General features: G+C 44.2%; 1 protein-coding gene across 1 annotated transcript in view; it reads right to left on the bottom strand.

Moving 5' to 3' along the window:
- The window catches only part of LOC124023953 (receptor-type tyrosine-protein phosphatase delta-like), a gene marked incomplete at its 5' end in the record, with an annotated part of 88,432 nt that overhangs the window by 37,516 nt on the left and 30,472 nt on the right, over positions 1-20,444 (bottom strand). The window contains 7 exons of the mRNA XM_046338118.1: positions 1-33; positions 4,733-4,744; positions 6,055-6,215; positions 6,665-6,895; positions 9,406-9,499; positions 17,799-17,899; positions 18,885-18,979. The exon at positions 1-33 is cut by the window's left edge and continues 80 nt beyond it. Coding sequence (XP_046194074.1) covers positions 1-33; positions 4,733-4,744; positions 6,055-6,215; positions 6,665-6,895; positions 9,406-9,499; positions 17,799-17,899; positions 18,885-18,979 — 727 coding nt within the window. The remainder of the gene's footprint in view (positions 34-4,732; positions 4,745-6,054; positions 6,216-6,664; positions 6,896-9,405; positions 9,500-17,798; positions 17,900-18,884; positions 18,980-20,444) is intronic.

Below are 20,444 nucleotides of genomic sequence, written 5' to 3'. Positions count from 1 at the left end.
CTAGGCTTCCTTCCCTCTGCCTCAGCTCTTTTCCTGAAACACACACACACACGCACACGCACACGCACACACACACACACACACACACACTGGGAGTTACACACACACACACACACACTGCCTGGGGTTTGCTCTATAAAAAAGGAAAAACCAAACCATCTAACTCTAACCTATCACATGACCTAGTCTATCTAACTCTAACCTGACCTAGTCTATCTAACTCTAACCTGACCTAGTCTATCTAACTCTAACCTGACCTAGTCTATCTAACTCTAACCTGACCTAGTCTATCTAACTCTAACCTGACCTAGTCTATCTAACTCTAACCTGACCTAGTCTATCTAACTCTAACCTATCACATGACCTAGTCTATCTAACTCTAACCTATCACATGACCTAGTCTATCTAACTCTAACCTATCACATGACCTAGTCTATCTAACTCTAACCTATCACATGACCTAGTCTATCTAACTCTAATCTGATATGACCAAATCTGGTATGAACTTGAATATGACGTTGTCTGGCTACCCATCAGTCTAGCTATCATTCTACTCCTTGGTCTAGTCTGGTACCAGTCAGCTATCATTCCACTCCTTGGTCTAGTCTGGTACCAGCCTGTCTAGCTATCATTCCACTCCTTGGTCTAGTCTGGTACCAGTCAGCTATCATTCTACTCCTTGGTCTAGTCTGGTACCAGTCTGTCTAGCTATCATTCCACTCCTTGGTCTAGTCTGGTACCAGTCAGCTATCATTCCACTCCTTGGTCTAGTCTGGTACCAGTCAGCTATCATTCCACTCCTTGGTCTAGTCTGGTACCAGTCAGCTATCATTCCACTCCTTGGTCTAGTCTGGACACCAGTCAGCTATCATTCTACTCCTTGGTCTAGTCTGGTACCAGTCTGTCTAGCTATCATTCCACTCCTTGGTCTAGTCTGGTACCAGTCAGCTATCATTCCACTCCTTGGTCTAGTCTGGTACCAGCCTGTCTAGCTATCATTCCACTCCTTGGTCTAGTCTGGTACCAGTCAGCTATCATTCCACTCCTTGGTCTAGTCTGGTACCAGTCAGCTATCATTCCACTCCTTGGTCTAGTCTGGTACCAGTCAGCTATCATTCCACTCCTTGGTCTAGTCTGGTACCAGTCAGCTATCATTCCACTCCTTGGTCTAGTCTGGTACCAGTCTGTCTAGCTATCATTCCACTCCTTGGTCTAGTCTGGTACCAGCCTGTCTAGCTATCATTCCACTCCTTGGTCTAGTCTGGTACCAGTCAGCTATCATTCCACTTCTTGGTCTAGTCTGGTACCAGTCAGCTATCATTCCACTTCTTGGTCTAGTCTGGTACCAGTCAGCTATCATTCCACTCCTTGGTCTAGTCTGGTACCAGTCTGCTATCATTCCACTCCTTGGTCTAGTCTGGACACCAGTCAGCTATCATTCCACTCCTTGGTCTAGTCTGGACACCAGTCAGCTATCATTCCACTCCTTGGTCTAGTCTGGACACCAGTCAGCTATCATTCCACTCCTTGGTCTAGTCTGGTACCAGCCTGTCTAGCTATCATTCCACTCCTTGGTCTAGTCTGGTACCAGTCAGCTATCATTCCACTCCTTGGTCTAGTCTGGTACCAGTCAGATATCATTCCACTCCTTGGTCTAGTCTGGTACCAGTCAGCTATCATTCCACTCCTTGGTCTAGTCTGGTACCAGCCTGTCTAGCTATCATTCCACTCCTTGGTCTAGTCTGGTACCAGTCAGCTATCATTCCACTCCTTGGTCTAGTCTGGTACCAGCCTGTCTAGCTATCATTCCACTCCTTGGTCTAGTCTGGTACCAGTCAGATATCATTCCACTCCTTGGTCTAGTCTGGTACCAGTCAGCTATCATTCCACTCCTTGGTCTAGTCTGGATACCCATCTGTTTAGCTATCATTCCACTCCTTGCTCTAGTCTGGTACCAGTCAGCTATCATTCCACTCCTTGGTCTAGTCTGGATACCCATCTGTTTAGCTATCATTCCACTCCTTGGTCTAGTCTGGATACCAGTCAGCTATCATTCTACTCCTTGGTCTAGTCTGGATACCAGTCAGCTATCATTCCACTCCTTGGTCTAGTCTGGATACCAGTCAGCTATCATTCCACTCCTTGGTCTAGTCTGGACACCAGTCAGCTATCATTCCACTCCTTGGTCTAGTCTGGTACCAGCCTGTCTAGCTATCATTCCACTCCTTGGTCTAGTCTGGTACCAGCCTGTCTAGCTATCATTCCACTCCTTGGTCTAGTCTGGACACCAGTCAGCTATCATTCCACTCCTTGGTCTAGTCTGGTACCAGCCTGTCTAGCTATCATTCCACTCCTTGGTCTAGTCTGGTACCAGTCTGCTATCATTCCACTCCTTGGTCTAGTCTGGACACCAGACAGCTATCATTCCACTCCTTGGTCTAGTCTTGACACCAGTCAGCTATCATTCCACTCCTTGGTCTAGTCTGGACACCAGTCAGCTATCATTCCACTCCTTGGTCTAGTCTGGTACCAGCCTGTCTAGCTATCATTCCACTCCTTGGTCTAGTCTGGTACCAGTCAGCTATCATTCCACTCCTTGGTCTAGTCTGGTACCAGTCAGATATCATTCCACTCCTTGGTCTAGTCTGGTATCAGTCAGCTATCATTCCACTCCTTGGTCTAGTCTGGTACCAGCCTGTCTAGCTATCATTCCACTCCTTGGTCTAGTCTGGTACCAGTCAGCTATCATTCCACTCCTTGGTCTAGTCTGGTACCAGTCTGTCTAGCTATCATTCCACTCCTTGGTCTAGTCTGGTACCAGTCAGATATCATTCCACTCCTTGGTCTAGTCTGGTACCAGTCAGCTATCATTCCACTCCTTGGTCTAGTCTGGATACCCATCTGTTTAGCTATCATTCCACTCCTTGCTCTAGTCTGGTACCAGTCAGCTATCATTCCACTCCTTGGTCTAGTCTGGATACCCATCTGTTTAGCTATCATTCCACTCCTTGGTCTAGTCTGGATACCAGTCAGCTATCATTCTACTCCTTGGTCTAGTCTGGATACCAGTCAGCTATCATTCCACTCCTTGGTCTAGTCTGGATACCAGTCAGCTATCATTCCACTCCTTGGTCTAGTCTGGTACCAGACAGCTATCATTCCACTCCTTGGTCTAGTCTGGTACCAGTCAGCTATCATTCCACTCCTTGGTCTAGTCTGGTACCAGTGTCTAGCTATCATTCCACTCCTTGGTCTAGTCTGGTACCAGTCAGCTATCATTCCACTCCTTGGTCTAGTCTGGATACCCATCTGTTTAGCTATCATTCCACTCCTTGGTCTAGTCTGGATACCCATCTGTCTAGCTATCATTCCACTCCTTGGTCTAGTCTGGTACCAGTCAGCTATCATTCCACTCCTTGGTCTAGTCTGGTACCAGTCTGTCTAGCTATCATTCCACTCCTTGGTCTAGTCTGGTACCAGTCAGCTATCATTCCACTCCTTGGTCTAGTCTGGTACCAGACAGCTATCATTCCACTCCTTGGTCTAGTCTGGTACCAGTCTGCTATCATTCCACTCCTTGGTCTAGTCTGGATACCCATCTGTTTAGCTATCATTCCACTCCTTGGTCTAGTCTGGATACCCATCTGTTTAGCTATCATTCCATGGTGGGTAAACTGACTGGTACCCAGGCTACATATTACCAGGTGTAGGGAGTAAACTGACTGGTACCCAGGCTACATATTACCAGGTGTAGGGAGTAAACTGACTGGTACCCAGGCTACATATTACCAGGTGTAGGGAGTAAACTGACTGGTACCCAGGCTACATATTACCAGGTGTAGGGAGTAAACTGACTGGTACCCAGGCTACATATTACCAGGTGTAGGGAGTAAACTGACTGGTACCCAGGCTACATATTACCAGGTGTAGGGAGTAAAACTGACTGGTACCCAGGCTACATATTACCAGGTGTAGGGAGTAAACTGACTGGTACCCAGGCTACATATTACCAGGTGTAGGGAGTAAACTGACTGGTACCCAGGCTACATATTACCAGGTGTAGGGAGTAAACTGACTGGTACCCAGGCTACATATTACCAGGTGTAGGGAGTAAACTGACTGGTATCCAGGCTACATATTACCAGGTGTAGGGAGTAAACTGACTGGTACCCAGGCTACATATTACCAGGTGTAGGGAGTAAACTGACTGGTACCCAGGCTACATATTACCAGGTGTAGGGAGTAAACTGACTGGTACCCAGGCTACATATTACCAGGTGTAGGGAGTAAACTGACTGGTACCCAGGCTACATATTACCAGGTGTAGGGAGTAAACTGACTGGTACCCAGGCTACATATTACCAGGTGTAGGGAGTAAACTGACTGGTACCCAGGCTACATATTACCAGGTGTAAGGAGTAAACTGACTGGTACCCAGGCTACATATTACCAGGTGTATGGAGTAAACTGACTGGTACCCAGGCTACATATTACCAGGTGTAGGGAGTAAACTGACTGGTACCCAGGCTACATATTACCAGGTGCATGGTGGGTAAACTGACTGGTACCCAGGCTACATATTACCAGGTGCATGGTGGGAAATATTGTGCTTCAGTTGCTTTTCTTCTCACTATGGTTTCAACATAGCATGATTCTAACAGCTGTAACCTAGGTAACAGGATGGTCATCAGAATCTCTAACAGGATAGTAATGAGTGTATCCTTCTTCTTACCTGTCTGGTTTACTGGGGCAACGAAGCAGAGAGAGCAGGACAAGAGAAAGAAATATCATGTTATGACAGAGTTGACCAGAAACCTGAAACTGTCTGTACATTAGTAGTGCTTTCATCCTCTCCTCTCCTCTCCTCTCCTCTCCTCTCCTCTCCTCTCCTCTCCTCTCCTCTCCTCTCCTCTCCTCTCCTCTCCTCTCCTCTCCTCTCCTCTCCTCTCCTCTCCTCTCCTCTCTCTGGCCTCTCCTCTCTCTCCTCCTCCCCTCCTCTCCCCCTCCCCTCTCCTCTCCTCTCCTCTCCTCCTCCCCTCTCCTCTCCCTCCCTCCCTCCCCCTCCTCTCCTCTCCCCTCTCCTCCCTCTCCTCTCCCCCTCCCTCCTCTCCTCTCCTCTCTCTCCTCCCCCTCCTCTCCCTCTCCCTCCCTCCTCCCCTCCCCCTCCTCCTCCTTTCCTCTCCTCTCCTCTCCCTCCCCCCTCCCCCTCTCCTCCTCCCCTCCTCCTCTCCTCTCCCTCCTCCCTCTCCCTCTCTCTCCTCTCCTCTCCTCTCCTCTCCTCTCTCCTCTCCTCTCCTCTCCTCTCCTCTCCTCTCCCTCTCCTCCCTCTCCTCCTCTCCTCTCCTCTCCTCTCCTGGCCTCTCCCTCTCCTCTCCCCTCCCCTCCTCTCCTCTCCTCTCCTCTCCTCTCCCCTCCTCTCCTCTCCCTCCCCCTCCTCCCTCCCCTCCCCCTCCTCCTCGGTCCTTTCCTCTCTCTCCTCCCCCTCCCTCTCTCCCTCCCTCCCCCTCCCCTCCCCTCCCCTCCCTCCCTCTCCTCTCCCTCCCCTCCCCTCCCCTCCCCTCCCCTCCCTCTCCTCCTCTCCCCCCCTCCCCTCTCCTCCTCCTCTCCCCCTCCTCCTCTCCCTCCCCCTCCTCCTCGGTCCTTTCCCCCTCCTCCTCCTCCCCTCCCTCCCTCCCCCCCTCCCCTCCCCTCCCCCTCTCCTCCCTCCTCTCCTCTCCCCCTCTCCCTCCCCCTCCCTTTCCTCCTCCTCTCCTCTCCTCTCTCCTCTCCCTCTCCTCTCCCTCCTCCTCACCTTTCCTTTCCTCTCTCTCCTCTCCTCCTCTCCCCTCCCCTCCCCTCCCCTCCCCTCCCTCCCCTCCCCTCTCCTCTCCTCCCCTCTCCTCCCTCCCTCCCTCTCCTCTCTCTCCCTCCTCCCTCCCTCCCTCCCTCTCTCTCCTCCTCTCCTCTCCCTCCCCTCCTCCCTCTCCTCTCCTCCTCCTCCCTCTCCTCTCCTCTCCTCCCCTCCCCTCTCCTCCCTCCCCTCCCCTCCCCTCTCCTCTCCTCTCCTCTCCTCACCTCTTGAAGAGTAGGATGGCGATGACGATGCAGACGATGAAGATGACAGCCATTACCGGCCCCACCACCCACAGAAGCCCCTCCTCCTCATCTACGATTGGCTGAGGGTCCACGTCATTGGAGGTCACGGGGTCAGAATAGGGGCTGGTTGAATACATTGTCTAGAGAGAGAGAGAGAGAGAGTTAGAGAGAGGGTTTGTGTGTGTGTGTGTGTGTGTGTGTGTGTGTGTGTGTGTGTGTGTGTGTGTGTGTGTGTGTGTGTGTGTGTGTGTGTGTGTGTGTGTGTGTGTGTGTGTGTGTGTGTGTGTGTGTTATCTGAGGCATACTCGTGTGATGAGTAACTTAAAAACCTGAAGACTTGTTAGCTAATGACTAGGCTTTAGCTCAGTGGGCTAACAGAGAGACCCAGGTTTGACCCCAGTCCAGCACGAAGAACACATGCTTCTGGTGTGAGTCTGCTAATGTGTGTGTGTGTGTGTGTGTGTGTGTGTGTGTGTGTGTGTGTGTGTGTGTGTGTGTGTGTGTGTGTGTGTGTGTGTGTGTGTGTGTGTGTGTGTGTGTGTGTGTGTGTGTGTGTGTGTGTGTGTGTCCACGCCCAGCCCAAACCCACATTATTAGACAGGTCTAGCAGCGCCAGCACGAAGAACACATATTCCTGTCCGTTTTGCAGGGGGCGGTTCCGGAACTCTCCATAGCTCCTCCCATCACCGAGGGTGAACTCCTGGGGGAGGGTCTTAAAGTGGGCGGAAACATAGGCCCTGGGATCTGATTGGCTGGCCGGGACCTGGCGACGGACACGCAGCGCCTGGCTCACACTGGTCCTGTTGATCTCTTTCAGGAGCTGGAGGAGAGGGGAGAGTAGAGATGGATAGACAGAGGGGAGGAGAGGATAGAGAGAGGGGAGGAGAGGATAGAGAGAGGGGAGGAGGATAGAGAGAGGGGAGGAGGATAGAGAGAGGGGAGGAGAGGATAGAGAGAGGGGAGGAGGATAGACAGAGGGGAGGAGAGGATAGAGAGAGGGGAGGAGGATAGAGAGGGGAGGAGAGGATAGAGAGAGGGGGAGGAAAGGATAGAGAGGGGGAGGAGGATAGAGAGGGGAGGAGGATAGAGAGAGGAGGAGAGGATAGAGAGAGGGAGGAGGATAGAGGATAGAGAGGGGGGGAGAGAGGATAGAGAGAGGGAGGAGAGGATAGAGAGAGGGGAGGAGAGGATAGAGAGAGGGGAGGAGAGGATAGAGAGAGGGGAGGAGGATAGAGAGAGGGGAGGAGAGGATAGAGAGAGGGGAGGAGGATAGAGAGAGGGGAGGAGAGGATAGAGAGAGGGGAGGAGGATAGAGAGAGGGGAGGAGAGGATAGAGATGGATAGAGAGAGGGGAGGAGAGATGGATAGAGAGAGGGGAGGAGAGGATAGAGATGGATAGACAGAGGGGAGGAGAGGATAGAGAGAGAGGAGGAGAGGATAGAGAGAGAGGAGGAGAGGATAGAGATGGATAGAGAGAGGGGAGAAGAGGATAGAGAGAGGGGAGGATAGAGAGGGGGGAGGAGAGGATAGAGATGGATAGAAAGAGGGGAGGAGAGTATAGAGAGAGGGGAGGAGGGGATAGAGATGGAAAGAGAGAGGGGAGAAGAGGATAGAGAGAGGAGAGGAGGGGATAGAGAGAGGGGAGGAGAGGATAGAGAGAGGGGAGGAGAAGATAGAGAGAGGGGAGGAGAGGATAGAGAGGAGGGAGGAGGGGATAGAGATGGACAGAGAGAGGGGAGGAGAGGATAGAGAGAGGGGAGAAGAGGATAGAGAGAGGGGAGGAGAGATAGAGAGAGGGGAGGAGAGATAGAGAGAGGGGAGGAGGGGATAGAGAGAGGGGAGGAGGGGATAGAGAGAGGGGAGGAGAAGATAGAGAGAGGGGAGGAGAGGATAGAGAGTGGGGAGGAGAGGATAGAGAGAGGAGAGGAGGGGATATAGATGGATAGAAAGAGGGGAGGAGGGGATAGAGATGGAAAGAGAGAGTGGAGAAGAGGATAGAGAGAGGGGAGGAGAGGATAGAGAGAGGGGAGGAGAGGATAGAGAGAGGGGAGGAGAGGTATAATTGAGAGAGATGGATAGAGAGATGAGAGGGGAGGAAGAAGGGAGAGAGATGGATAGAGAGAGGAGAGGAAATAGAGGGATAGAAAGAGGTGGTGAGAGGGGGTTAAAGGAGAGGAGGAGATGAGAGAGAAGAGAGGAGGAGAGGAAAGGAGGAGAGAGGGGGAGAGAGGAGGAGAGGAGAGGAGGAGAGAGAGGAGGTTAAATGTTATTAACAATGTTATCTGGTTATTACCCATCATTATCATCTTCATATTGTGTTATCTGGTTATTACCCATCATTATCATCTTCATATTGTGTTATCTGGTTATTACCCATCATTATCATCTTCATATTGTGTTATCATTATCATCTTCATATTGTGTTATCTGGTTATTAGACATCATTATCATCTTCATATTGTGTTATCTGGTTATTACCCATCATTATCATCTTCATATTATGTTATATGGTTATTACCCATCATTATCATCTCCATATGGTGTTATCATTATCATCTCCATATTGTGTTATCATTATCATCTCCATATTGTGTTATCTGGTTATTACCTATCATTATCATCTTCATATTGTGTTATCTGGTTATTACCCATCATTATCATCTCCATATTGTGTTATCTGGTTATTACCCATCATTATCATCTTCATATTGTGTTATCTGGTTATTACCCATCATTATCATCCCCATATTGTGTTATCTGGTTATTACCCATCATTATCATCTTCATATTGTGTTATCATTATCATCTCCATATTGTGTTATCTGGTTATTACCCATCATTATCATCTTCATATTGTGTTATCATTATCATCTTCATATTGTGTTATCTGGTTATTACACATCATTATCATCTTCATATTGTGTTATCATTATCATCTTCATATTGTGTTATCTGGTTATTACCCATCATTATCATCTTCATATTGTGTTATCTGGTTATTACCCATATTGTGTTATCTGGTTATTACCCATCATTATCATCTTCATATTGTGTTATCTGGTTATTACCCATCATTATCATCTTCATATTGTGTTATCTGGTTATTACCCATCATTATCATCTTCATATTGTGTTATCTGGTTATTACCCATCATTATCATCTTCATATTGTGTTATATGGTTATTACCCATCATTATCATCTTCATATTGTGTTATCTGGTTATTACCCATCATTATCATCTCCATATTGTGTTATCTGGTTATTACCCATCATTATCATCTCCATATTGTGTCATCATTATCATCTCCATCATCATGCAGTATCTCACCTCATCTAGGTTCATCTGATCAGGGTTGTCACCAGGCTTCAAGAACTTCCCTCCTCTCTGTTTCTTCAGAGGAACCACCACCACATAGTAGCCCCTGGCAACAACAACACAACACTTCAGTTATCATGTACAGATGGGATCATCAACTAGATTCACCTTAATGATGGTCGACGACAGGGATCATCAACTAGATTTACCTTAATGATGGTCGACTACAGAGATCATCAACTAGATTCACCTTAATGATGGTCGACTACAGAGATCATCAAATAGATTCACCTTAATGATGGTCGACTACAGAACAGAGATCATCAACTAGATTCACCTTAATGATGGTCGACTACAGAGATCATCAAATAGATTCACCTTAATGATGGTCGACTACAGAGATCATCAACTAGATTCACCTTAATGATGGTCGACTTATCAGAGATCATCAACTAGATTCACCTTAATGATGGTCGATCAGAGATCATCAAATAGATTCACCTTAATGATGGTCGACTACAGAGATCATCAACTAGATTCACCTTAATGATGGTCGATCTTCACAGAACAGAGATCATTAACTAGATTCACCTTAATGATGGTCGATTGTGTTACAGAACAGAGATCATCAACTAGATTCACCTTAATGATGGTCGACTACAGAGATCATCAACTAGATTCACCTTAATGATGGTGGTTATTACCCACGATCTACAGAACAGAGATCATCAACTAGATTCACCTTAATGATGGTCGACTACAGAGATCATCAACTAGATTCACCTTAATGATGGTCAACTACAGTACAGAGATAATCAACTAGATTCACCTTAATGATGGTTATCATCAACTAGATTCACCTTAATGATGGTTATTAGAGATCATCATTAGATCATCTTAATGATGGTCAGAGATCATCAACTAGATTCACCTTAATGATGGTCGACTACAGAGATCATCATTACTAGATTCACCTTAATGATGGTCACTACAGAGATCATCAACTAGATTCACCTTAATGATGGTCGACTACAGAGATCATCAACTAGATTCACTTAATGATGGTCGACTATTCACCTTAATGATGGTCGACTACAGAGATCATCAACTAGATTCACCTTAATGATGGTCGACTACAGAGATCATCAACTAGATTCACCTTAATGATGGTCGACTACAGAGATCATCAACTAGATTCACCTTAATGATGGTCGACTACAGAACAGAGATCATCAACTAGATTCACCTTAATGATGGTCTAGAAATAGATTCACCTTAATGATTCACATCATTAATGATGATGTCGACTACAGAACAGAGATCATCAACTGATGGTTAGATCAACTCACCTTAATGATGGTCGACTACAGAACAGAGATCATCAACTAGATTCACATCAACTATCATTAATGATGGTCGACTACAGAACAGATCATCATCAACTAGATTCACCTTAATGATGGTCGACTACAGAACAGAGATCATCAACTAGATTCACCTTAATGATGGTCACTACAGAACAGAGATCATCAACTAGATTCACCTTAATGATGGTCGACTACAGAGAGATCATCAACTAGATTCACCTTAATGATGGTCTGACAGAACCCAGAGATCATCAACAGAGATCATCAATCATCAGATTCACCTTAATGATGGTCGATCAACTACAGAACAGAGATCATCAACTAGATTCACCTTAATGATGGTCAACTACAGAACAGAGATCATCAACTAGATTCACCTTAATGATGGTCAACTAACAGAGATCATCAACATCAGATTCACCTTAATGATGGTCGACTACAGAGATCATCAACTAGATTCACCTTAATGATGGTCGACTACAGAGATCATCAACTAGATTCACCTTAATGATGGTCATCAGAGATCATCAACTAGATTCACCATTAGATTCACCTTAATGATGGTCGACTACAGAGATCATCAGATTCACCTTAATGATGGTATCATCATCAACTAGATTCACCTTAATGATGGTCAACTACAGAACAGATCATCAACTAGATTCACCTTAATGATGGTCACTACAGAGATCATCAACTAGATTCAATGATGGTCGACTACAGAGATCATCAACTAGATTCACCTTAATGATGGTCGACTACAGAGATCATCAACTAGATTCACCTTAATGATGGTCGACTACAGAGATCATCAACTAGATTCACCTTAATGATGGTCGACTACAGAACAGAGATCATCAACTAGATTCACCTTAATGATGGTCGACTACAGAGAGATCATCAACTAGATTCAACTAGATTCACCTTAATGATGGTCGACTACAGAACAGAGATCATCAACTAGATTCACCTTAATGATGGTCGACTACAGAGATCATCAACTAGATTCACCTTAATGATGGTCGACTACAGAGATCATCAACTAGATTCACCTTAATGATGGTCGACTACAGAGATCATCAACTAGATTCACCTTAATGATGGTCGACTACAGAACAGATCATCAACTAGATTCACCTTAATGATGGTCGTACAGAGATCATCAACTAGATTCACAATGATGATCATCAGAGATCATCAACTAGATTCACCTTAATGATGGTCGACTACAGAGATCATCAACTAGATTCACCTTAATGATGGTCGACTACAGAACAGAGATCATCAACTAGATTCACCTTAATGATGGTCGACTACAGAACAGAGATCATCAACTAGATTCACCTTAATGATGGTCGACTACAGGACAGAGATCATCAACTAGATTCACCTTAATGATGGTCGACTACAGAACAGAGATCATCAACTAGATTCACCTTAATGATGGTCGACTACAGAACAGATCATCAACTAGATTCACCTTAATGATGGTCAACTACAGAACAGAGATCATCAACTAGATTCACCTTAATGATGGTCGACTACAGAACAGAGATCATCAACTAGATTCACCTTAATGATGGTCGACTACAGAGATCATCAACTAGATTCACCTTAATGATGGTCGACTACAGAGATCATCAACTAGATTCACCTTAATGATGGTCACTCAGAACAGAGATCATCAACTAGATTCACCTTAATGATGGTCGACTACAGAACAGAGATCATCAACTAGATTCACCTTAATGATGGTCGACTACAGAGATCATCAACTAGATTCACCTTAATGATGGTCGACTACAGGACAGAGATCATCAACTAGATTCACCTTAATGATGGTCGACTACAGAGATCATCAACTAGATTCACCTTAATGATGGTCGACTACAGAGATCATCAACTAGATTCACCTTAATGATGGTCGACTCATCAACTAGATTCACCTTAATGATGGTCAATCAACTAGATTCACCTTAATGATGGTCAACTACAGAACAGATCATCAACTAGATTCACCTTAATGATGGTCGACTACAGAACAGAGATCATCAACTAGATTCACCTTAATGATGGTCGACTACAGAGATCATCAACTAGATTCACCTTAATGATGGTCGACTCATCAACTAGATTCACCTTAATGATGGTCGACATCATCAACTAGATTCACCTTAATGATGGTCGACTACAGAGATCATCAACTAGATTCACCTTAATGATGGTCGACTACAGAACAGAGATCATCAACTAGATTCACCTTAATGATGGTCGACTACAGAACAGAGATCATCAACTAGATTCACCTTAATGATGGTCGATTACAGAGCAGAGATCATCAACTAGATTCACCTTAATGATGGTCGACTACAGAACAGAGATCATCAACTAGATTCACCTTAATGATGGTCGACTACAGAGATCATCAACTAGATTCACCTTAATGATGGTCGACTACAGGGATCATCAACTAGATTCACCTTAATGATGGTCGACTACAGAACAGAGATCATCAACTAGATTCACCTTAATGATGGTCAACTACAGAGATCATCAACTAGATTCACCTTAATGATGGTCGACTACAGAGATCATCAACTAGATTCACCTTAATGATGGTCGACTACAGAGATCATCAACTAGATTCACCTTAATGATGGTCGACTACAGAACAGAGATCATCAACTAGATTCACCTTAATGATGGTCGACTACAGAGATCATCAACTAGATTCACCTTAATGATGGTCAACTACAGAGATCATCAACTAGATTCACCTTAATGATGGTCGACTACAGAGATCATCAACTAGATTCACCTTAATGATGGTCGACTACAGAGATCATCAACTAGATTCACCTTAATGATGGTCGACTACAGAGATCATCAACTAGATTCACCTTAATGATGGTCGACTACAGAACAGAGATCATCAACTAGATTCACCTTAATGATGGTCGACTACAGAACAGAGATCATCAACTAGATTCACCTTAATGATGGTCGACTACAGAGATCATCAACTAGATTCACCTTAATGATGGTCAACTACAGAACAGAGATCATCAACTAGATTCACCTTAATGATGGTCGACTACAGAGATCATCAACTAGATTCACCTTAATGATGGTCAACTACAGAACAGAGATCATCAACTAGATTCACCTTAATGATGGTCGACTACAGAACAGAGATCATCAACTAGATTCACCTTAATGATGGTCGACTACAGAGATCATCAACTAGATTCACCTTAATGATGGTCGACTACAGAGATCATCAACTAGATTCACCTTAATGATGGTCGACTACAGAACAGAGATCATCAACTAGATTCACCTTAATGATGGTCGACTACAGAACAGAGATCATCAACTAGATTCACCTTAATGATGGTCGATCATCAACTAGATTCTACAGAGATCATCAACTAGATTCACCTTAATGATGGTCGACTACAGAACAGAGATCATCAACTAGATTCACCTTAATGATGGTCGACTACAGAGATCATCAACTAGATTCACCTTAATGATGGTCGACTACAGTACAGAGATCATCAACTAGATTCACCTTAATGATGGTCGACTACAGGGATCATCAACTAGATTCACCTTAATGATGGTCGACTACAGAACAGAGATCATCAACTAGATTCACCTTAATGATGGTCGACTACAGTACAGAGATCATCAACTAGATTCACCTTAATGATGGTCAACTACAGTACAGAGATCATCAACTAGATTCACCTTAATGATGGTCGACTACAGAGATCATCAACTAGATTCACCTTAATGATGGTCGACTACAGAACAGAGATCATCAACTAGATTCACCTTAATGATGGTCGACTACAGAACAGAGATCATCAACTAGATTCACCTTAATGATGGTCAACTACAGTACAGAGATCATCAACTAGATTCACCTTAATGATGGTCGACTACAGAACAGAGATCATCAACTAGATTCACCTTAATGATGGTCGACTACAGTACAGAGATCATCAACTAGATTCACCTTAATGATGGTCGACTACAGAGATCATCAACTAGATTCACCTTAATGATGGTCGACTACAGAGATCATCAACTAGATTCACCTTAATGATGGTCGACTACAGAGATCATCAACTAGATTCACCTTAATGATGGTCGACTACAGAACAGAGATCATCAACTAGATTCACCTTAATGATGGTCGACTACAGAACAGAGATCATCAACTAGATTCACCTTAATGATGGTCGACTACAGAACAGAGATCATCAACTAGATTCACCTTAATGATGGTCGACTACAGAACAGAGATCATCAACTAGATTCACCTTAATGATGGTCGACTACAGAGATCATCAACTAGATTCACCTTAATGATGGTCGACTACAGAGATCATCAACTAGATTCACCTTAATGATGGTCGACTACAGAACAGAGATCATCAACTAGATTCACCTTAATGATGGTCGACTACAGAACAGAGATCATCAACTAGATTCACCTTAATGATGGTCAACAGAGATCATCAACTAGATTCACCTTAATGATGGTCGACTACAGAGATCATCAACTAGATTCACCTTAATGATGGTAATCAGAACAGAGATCATCAACTAGATTCACCTTAATGATGGTCATACAGGATCATCAACTAGATTCACCTTAATGATGACAGAGATCATCAACTAGATTCAACCTTAATGATGGTCACTACAGAACAGAGATCATCAACTAGATTCACCTTAATGATGATCGACTACAGAACAGAGATCATCAACTAGATTCACCTTAATGATGGTCAACTACAGAGATCATCAACTAGATTCACCTTAATGATGGTCGACTACAGAACAGAGATCATCAACTAGATTCACCTTAATGATGGTCGACTACAGAACAGAGATCATCAACTAGATTCACCTTAATGATGGTCGATCTATAGAGACAGAGATCATCAACTAGATTCACCTTAATGATGGTCTGACAGAGATCATCAACTAGATTCACCTTAATGATGGTCAGAACAGAGATCATCAACTAGATTCACCTTAATGATGGTCGACAGAGATCATCAACTAGATTCACCTTAATGATGGTCGACTACAGAGATCATCAACTAGATTCACCTTAATGATGGTCAGAACAGAGATCATCAACTAGATTCACCTTAATGATGGTCGACTACAGAACAGAGATCATCAACTAGATTCACCTTAATGATGGTCACTACAGAGATCATCAACTAGATTCCCTTAATGATGGTCATACAGGAGATCATCAACTAGATTCACCTTAATGATGGTCGACTACAGAACAGAGATCATCAACTAGATTCACCTTAATGATGGTCAACTACAGAGATCATCAACTAGATTCACCTTAATGATGGTCGACTACAGAACAGAGATCATCAACTAGATTCACCTTAATGATGGTCGACTACAGAACAGAGATCATCAACTAGATTCACCTTAATGATGGTCGACTACAGAGATCATCAACTAGATTCACCTTAATGATGGTCTAGATCATCAACTAGATTCACCTTAATGATGGTCGACTACAGATCATCAACTAGATTCACCTTAATGATGGTCCCTTAACAGAGATCATCAACTAGATTCACCTAATGATGGTCGAGACAGAGATCATCAACTACACCTTAATGATGGTCGACTACAGAACAGAGATCATAAACTAGATTCACCTTAATGATGGTCGACTACAGAACAGAGATCATAAACTAGATTCACCTTAATGATGGTCGACTACAGAGATCATTAACTAGATTCACCTTAATGATGGTCAACTACAGAGATCATCAACTAGATTCACCTTAATGATGGTCGACTACAGAACAGAGATCATCAACTAGATTCACCTTAATGATGGTCGACTACAGAGATCATCAACACCCTTAATGATGGTCCCAGAGATCATCAACTAGATTCACCTTAATGATGGTCGACTACAGAACAGATCATCAACTAGATTCACCTTAATGATGGTCGACTACAGAACAGAGATCATCAACTAGATTCACCTTATTGATGGTCGACTACAGAGATCATCAACTAGATTCACCTTAATGATGGTCGACTACAGAGATCATCAACTAGATTCACCTTAATGATGGTCGACTACAGAACAGAGATCATCAACTAGATTCACCTTAATGATGGTCGACTACAGAACAGAGATCATCAACTAGATTCACCTTAATGATGGTCGACTACAGAACAGAGATCATCAACTAGATTCACCTTAATGATGGTCGACTACAGAACAGAGATCATCAACTAGATTCACCTTAATGATGGTCGACTACAGAACAGAGATCATCAACTAGATTCACCTTAATGATGGTCGACTTCATTAACTAGATTCACCTTAATGATGGTCAACTACAGAGATCATCAACTAGATTCACCTTAATGATGGTCGACTACAGAACAGAGATCATCAACTAGATTCACCTTAATGATGGTCGACTGAGATCATCAACTAGATTCACCTTAATGATGGTCGACTACAGAACAGAGATCATCAACTAGATTCAGATGGTCGAACAGAACAGAGATCATCAACTAGATTCACCTTAATGATGGTCGACTACAGAGATCATCAACTAGATTCACCTTAATGATGGTCAACCTACAGAATCATCAACTAGATTCACCTTAAGATGGTCGACTACAGAACAGAGATCATCAACTAGATTCACCTTAATGATGGTCACAGAACAGAGATCATCAACTAGATTCACCTCCCTCTCTCCCTCCCTCCCTCCCTCCCTCCTCCCTCCCTCCCTCCCTCCCTCCCTCCCTCCCTCCCTCCCTCCCTCCCTCCCTCCCTCCCTCCCTCCCTCCCTCCCTCCCTCCCTCCCCCTCCCTCACCTGACGGATCTAGGTCTGTACGGGAGGTAGTTGAACTGTCACCATCCCGTCTGTATGGTCTTCCCCACCAGCGTGGGTTTGGAGCGCAGCACGTCCGGGCGGTATCACGGATTATGCTGTAGACCTCCGGCACTTTGCCATTCGTCAGGAAGGAGTACTGTGTTTGGCTGCAGACCTGTTATCAGCTTCTGGTTCTGTTTACCATCCACCTCAACACTCTGACCCTTACCATACAGGATCTATAGAGAGAGAGAGATAATCAACACTCTGACCCTTACCATACAGGATCTATAGAGAGACAGAGATAATCAACACTCTGACCCTTACCATACAGGATCTATAGAGAGACAGAGATAATCAACACCCTGACCCTTATCATATAGGATCTCTAGAGAGACAGAGATAATCAACACTCTGACCTTTACCATACAGGATCTATAGAGAGACAGAGATAATCAACACCCTGACCCTTACCATACAGGATCTATAGAGAGACAGAGATAATCAACACCCTGACCCTTACCATACAGGATCTATAGAGAGAGAGATAATCAACACTCTGACCCTTACCATACAGGATCTATAGAGAGACAGAGATAATCAACACTCTGACCCTTATCATACAGGATCTATAGAGAGACAGAGATAATCAACACTCTGACCCTTACCATACAGGATCTATAGAGAGACAGAGATAATCAACACTCTGACCCTTATCATACAGGATCTATAGAGAGACAGAGATAATCAACACTCTGACCCTTACCATACAGGATCTATAGAGAGACAGAGATAATCAACACTCTGACCCTTATCATACAGGATCTATAGAGAGACAGAGATAATCAACACCCTGACCCTTACCATACAGGATCTATAGAGAGAGAGAGAGATAATCAACACTCTGACCCTTACCATACAGGATCTATAGAGAGACAGAGATAATCAACACTCTGACCCTTACCATACAGGATCTATAGAGAGACAGAGATAATCAACACCCTGACCCTTACCATACAGGATCTATAGAGAGAGAGAGATAATCAACACTCTGACCCTTATCATACAGGATCTATAGAGAGACAGAGATAATCAACACTCTGACCCTTACCATACAGGATCTATAGAGAGACAGAGATAATCAACACTCTGACCCTTACCATACAGGATCTATAGAGAGACAGAGATAATCAACACACACCATCTAAAGTCCCTGTAACTCACCGTAAAAGGCTGGGAGGGTGTTTTGTCTCGTATCTCCCAGGTCAGCAGGACTGAGTTCTTCATGGCAGCCTTCACTCTGAAGTTAGTAGCAAACACTGTGGAGAGGAACATAGAAAACAACAGAATGACTCCCGCAGACTGTTCTTAGATCATAGAAATACAACCCATAGAACTGGGGCCTATCCCCATTCAAGTCACTGATGGACTTTTTAATATGGATTCTATTTCTACGCTTTCAATCTCCTTATAGGATCCAGTTCCGGGTTCCAATACTATTTTCACATGTTTTTATTTATCTGGGCTTGATTGAGCTTGTCTGGAGCCATGGAACCAGTAGTCTGAAGGAGTGCCATCCTCGGCCCACCAGGCACTCCAGGCAGGCCAGAGCAAACGCTGAAAGTATATATTTTAAAGATTTCTAATAGTATCTGAACCCAGGTCTGAGAGAAACAGGTAATATCTTACCTGTGTTTTCCAGTTTATAGTTTCTGGTTTCTGGTTTCTAGTTTCCAGGTTTCTGTTTCTGGTTTCTAGTTTCTGGTTTCTGGTTTCTGGTTTCTAGTTTCTAGTTTCTGTTTCTAGTTTCTGGTTTCTGGTTTCTGGTTTCTAGTTTCTGGTTTCTAGTTTCTGGTTTCTGGTTTCTAGTTTCTGGTTTCTGTTTCTGGTTTCTAGTTTCTGGTTTCTGGTTTCCAGTTTCTGGTTTCTAGTTTCTGGTTTCTGTTTCTGGTTTCTAGTTTCTAGTTTCTAGTTTCTAGTTTCTAGTTTCTAGTTTCTAGTTTCTGGTTTCTGGTTTCTAGTTTCTGGTTTCTGGTTTCTGGTTTCTAGTTTCTGGTTTCTAGTTTCTAGTTTCTAGTTTCTGGTTTCTAGTTTCTAGTTTCTGGTTTCTGGTTTCTAGTTTCTGGTTTCTGGTTTCTAGTTTCTAGTTTCTGGTTTCTGGTTTCTGGTTTCTAGTTTCTAGTTTCTAGTTTCTGGTTTCTAGTTTCTGGTTTCTGGTTTCTGGTTTCTGGTTTCTGGTTTCTAGTTTCTGGTTTCTGGTTTCTAGTTTCTGGTTTCTGTACAGAAATACAGTCTGGAAGTGATGTCAGCTTGACTGGATAATGAGATGTGACTAGAATTCCTTACCTTGTCAGCTGAAGGAGACAGAACACATATTAAGACGACAGACCAGACTGACAAGACTGACAAGAACAAAACAGACTTACGACGACGCTGTGCCGTGTTCGGGAGGGTGTGTGGGGGAATATTTCCACTGAGTTTGACGTGAGGTAATGTACAGTGTGTTCCGTAGGGTGTGTGGGGGAATATTTCCACTGAGTTTAACGTGAGGTAATGTACAGTGTGTTCCGTAGGGTGTGTGGGGGAATATTTCCACTGAGTTTAACGTGAGGTAATGTACAGTGTGTTCCGTAGGGTGTGTGGGGGAGTATTTCCACTGAGTTTGATGTGAGGTAATGTACAGTGTGTTCCGTAGGGTGTGTGGGGGAGTATTTCCACTGAGTTTGATGTGAGGTAATGTACAGTGTGTTCCGTAGGGTGTGTGGGGAGTATTTCCACTGAGTT

The sequence above is a fragment of the Oncorhynchus gorbuscha genome, unplaced genomic scaffold, assembly GCF_021184085.1.
Source record: "Oncorhynchus gorbuscha isolate QuinsamMale2020 ecotype Even-year unplaced genomic scaffold, OgorEven_v1.0 Un_scaffold_1736, whole genome shotgun sequence".
NCBI classification, from domain to species: Eukaryota; Metazoa; Chordata; class Actinopteri; order Salmoniformes; family Salmonidae; genus Oncorhynchus; species Oncorhynchus gorbuscha.
The sequence above is the reverse complement of the archived record's forward strand: the minus strand, read 5'-3'. Positions and strand labels throughout refer to the sequence as shown.